Below are 3,530 nucleotides of genomic sequence, written 5' to 3'. Positions count from 1 at the left end.
AGGTTGATGAGATCCGTGACAATGTGAGCAAGGAATACCCTAGCATTCCGGAAGAAGATATTGATCTTCATTTTGACCAACAAACTCAAGCGATCGTGTTTGAAAAAGCATTTGGACATAGAAACATGAATGAGATCCGAGGCATGGCACTAGTAGGTAGTTATGGTTTGAGTCAAGGGCCCGATAGGAGCTGCACTTCACGTTCCCAACGAGCTACACTTATTGATATTACTGTGGAGGAAGCCCGAAAGGCCAAGGAGGAAGCCCGAAAAGCCAAGGAAGAGAACATACAAATCATGGCACGTCTTCAACAATGTGAGCAGTTTCTCTTCACCAAATTCGGCGTATGCCAGCCGGCAGTCCCACCACAGGAGCAGCCCAATGATGATGATCATGATGATGGAGGCATTGATTCAATTGACTTTGTTTCATAGTCACTAGTTCATATTCTAGTATATATTTTGTATGAACAAGTCTATATTGATCAAGTACTACTCTTGATGTGTTTGTATATGAACTTGATTATATATATATATATATATATTTTGCTACTGCCCAGGTGCTGCTTTGGCCAATAGTGGGTTTTTGAAACATTGAGACTTTTTTTTAAATTTATTTTTGTTAATATTAAATATGATTTTAATAATTTTTAATGATTAAATTTAATAAAAATAAATAGCACTAAGGTGACGAAAGTAAAACTTTCGTGGCCTTAGCCCGATGAAAGAATTGTCAGCAAACTGACCGTTTTTGTAGTGTTTGTGTTTTCGTAACGACTGATTTCGTCACCTTACCTGGTCATACTACGCCACATAACCAGATTGGCGACGAAATAATTTTCGTCAGCTACGTAACCTGGCGACGAAAGAATATTCGTCAGCTAAGTAACCTGGCGACGAAATAATTTTCGTCAGCTAAGTATCTTGGGGCTTCGTCATCTTAGTCATTACTAAGATGACGAAATTCATATTTTCGTCACCTGAGTGCTCTAACCACCGGCTTTAGATGATGACCCTTAGGTGACGAAATTTTCGTCATTTTAATGTTTACATGACGACAGAAGCTCTTAGGTGACAAAAAAATTTCGTCACCTAAGAACTTTTTTCTTGTAGTGTAATAATTCGTTTATCATGTTTGAAATTCAATTGTAGTTTGTAAAAAGCAAAAGAAATGAAAAGCAAATGTCATGTAGTCATGTATTGTGAATTAAGAGCATGTTGAGCAGTTTGTAGATGACCGGCCTCCGACCATGCATGATTTCCCAAATACTTGTTACCACTGGTGGTGTGTTGACTGTCTAACTGGTTTCGTACTAACATTTCTCTGACGGGTGTTGCTAAATGTACCCAGTAAATAACTGAGTAGACCCAGCATCATTTTCAAACCCACTAAAATTTTGTAATTTCCAATTATACCCTTACTGTGATGAAACCCACCAAACCCAGCGATACATCCTAATTGAAAAAAAAAAAAAAAAAACCAGCAATACATCTCCAACGAAACCCAGCAAAGAAATAGGATTAATAACTCAAATAAAACCCAGCAAAGTAAACAGATTAGTTCCTTAATTGAGTCGTATTGAAAACCTTATACATTTTTCAAAGTGAATAGAAGAAAGTGATAACTAGACCTAGTAGCAAAGCTACTGCAAGTCTGCAACTCACAATTTCAAGGAGATGCATCCATGCATATTGACATTTTAGTTGGAATCTGGAAACTAGACATACAAGTTGACAGGCCCTTTATTGATACCCTAATCCACCAAGCTCCAGCCTTATACTTTCTGGGCACCAATATACATATATAAAGTCGAGTTTGTGTCAATCTTCAATTAATCAACAATGAGGAGTTTAGATTCGGAACTCTTCCTTTATAAGAGCTAATTCTGGCTTTCGTATTTGCAACCACCACGACAGCCGCTCTATGTCAAAATCAAGTTTGGAACTCAACCATATCAGCAGCCGCGGTAACCGTGTATTTCTGGTTAGTTGGGTTTATGAACTTAAGGGTATTATTGGCATGTTGCTAGGTGTGGATAGAAATTGGATGATTTTACTGGGTGTACGTATAAAGTTTGCTGGGTCTACTTAGGCATTTGTTGGGTACATTTAACAACACCCTACTCTGACCCAAACAACCTGGTTGCCAGCTGGGCCCAACTGAAGATTTGATTAACGTCATGCCTCCCTGCATTTTTAGGGACACGAGCAGCCTTGTGCGTGCAAGACAATCTCTTATCACTTAGCGGGTGGGCCGTTAAAGGCTTATTTGGAATCCGAAATTCGGATAATGTTGAAGATTAATGAAATGTTAAAAAATGAATATGAAATGTAATTTAACTCAAGAATTTAACATGCGGTACCAATTTCTCTTCAAAAAGAAATTCAAATAGTAATTCATAGGGAACCCTTATTGGACATATAAGCCTTATTTTATTTTAACTAAACTTTTTTTTTCTTTTTCTTTTTTTTTACGAGAGAACGATAAGCTTTTATATATGATCAATCATACAAGAGCAGTGACAACACTACTGATACAATCTGAGGTATTCCCAAACCAACGAACATTCAACTGAGAACCTAGAGCTAACTTTGCTGCCTTGTGTGCCAAGGTGTTGCTCTCTCGGTAGACATGCAATCTTGTCCTACGTACTGTTACAGTCTCCATTTTTATTTTCAATTTTTGTGGTAACGTTCGAACAATCTTTCAAACAATAGCTTATAACTTATGTGGTAACATACCTTATTTAGTTTGCGATTTAATTGATGTCTCAACCACTTGTTGTATGCATACCTATATATATCCTTTTGAAAAAAAAAAAATTAGTCAATTTCCGGATTGAAATACAAGAAAATGACAAATTTATTGATCCAAAATGTGTAAAAATTTTGTGTGGGATATTGTAGCTCTAATGGTAAAGCATTTAACCCCACACCCATGACCCATGTGGTCAACCAAAGAATGCATAAAGAACATTTACACCCAACAAAATTTCTTAGGGGACTTAAAACTTAAAGAGTGTAAAAGAAACTCCTATATATCAATCACTCAAACAAGAGAGTTCTTGGTTAATTTCTTAACCTCATGGCTATCTTTATCCTGACTCAAAAGTGGAGCACCATCCTTAACGTCAGCTGCTTGTTTCTTTTTGTTCTCCTGTGCACAGAAATATGAATACAGTCCCATCCCGAAAATGGCCACCAGAATTCCGATTATGTTCCTCTCAGTGAAAGGGTCATGTAGTAATGTATAGCCGAACCCTAGAACAAGGCATGTCTTGAGGTGCCCTAGCACTTGATATGTCACTGGTGATGTTTTGCCAATCACCAAAAAGGTACTAAAGTTCACAGACACAGCTATTAGGCAAGAGAGTATGATGAATACCTACACAAATAGTAATTGAAAAATCATACAGGTAATTAGCTTAACGGAAGCAATTAGCATCAAGTATATATGCATTAACCTTGATCAGAATTTGGATATTAGAAAGTGAATTCTGATATAAGTGAATCTGCATTTGTGATTTATTC

At 36.9% G+C, this 3,530-nt stretch overlaps 1 protein-coding gene across 1 annotated transcript in view; it reads right to left on the bottom strand.

Annotated features, from left to right (window-relative positions):
* Positions 1–2,951: 2,951 nt before the first annotated feature.
* LOC101295302 (uncharacterized membrane protein At1g06890-like) overlaps positions 2,952–3,530 on the bottom strand; it is a 4,262-nt gene continuing 3,683 nt past the window's right edge. The window contains exon 7 of the mRNA XM_004291659.1: positions 2,952–3,384. Within this exon, the coding sequence (XP_004291707.1) occupies positions 3,049–3,384 (336 nt within the window). The 3' untranslated portion in view covers positions 2,952–3,048. The remainder of the gene's footprint in view (positions 3,385–3,530) is intronic.

The sequence above is a fragment of the Fragaria vesca genome, linkage group LG2, assembly GCF_000184155.1.
Source record: "Fragaria vesca subsp. vesca linkage group LG2, FraVesHawaii_1.0, whole genome shotgun sequence".
In the NCBI taxonomy this organism is placed as follows: Eukaryota; Viridiplantae; Streptophyta; class Magnoliopsida; order Rosales; family Rosaceae; genus Fragaria; species Fragaria vesca.
The sequence above is the reverse complement of the archived record's forward strand: the minus strand, read 5'-3'. Positions and strand labels throughout refer to the sequence as shown.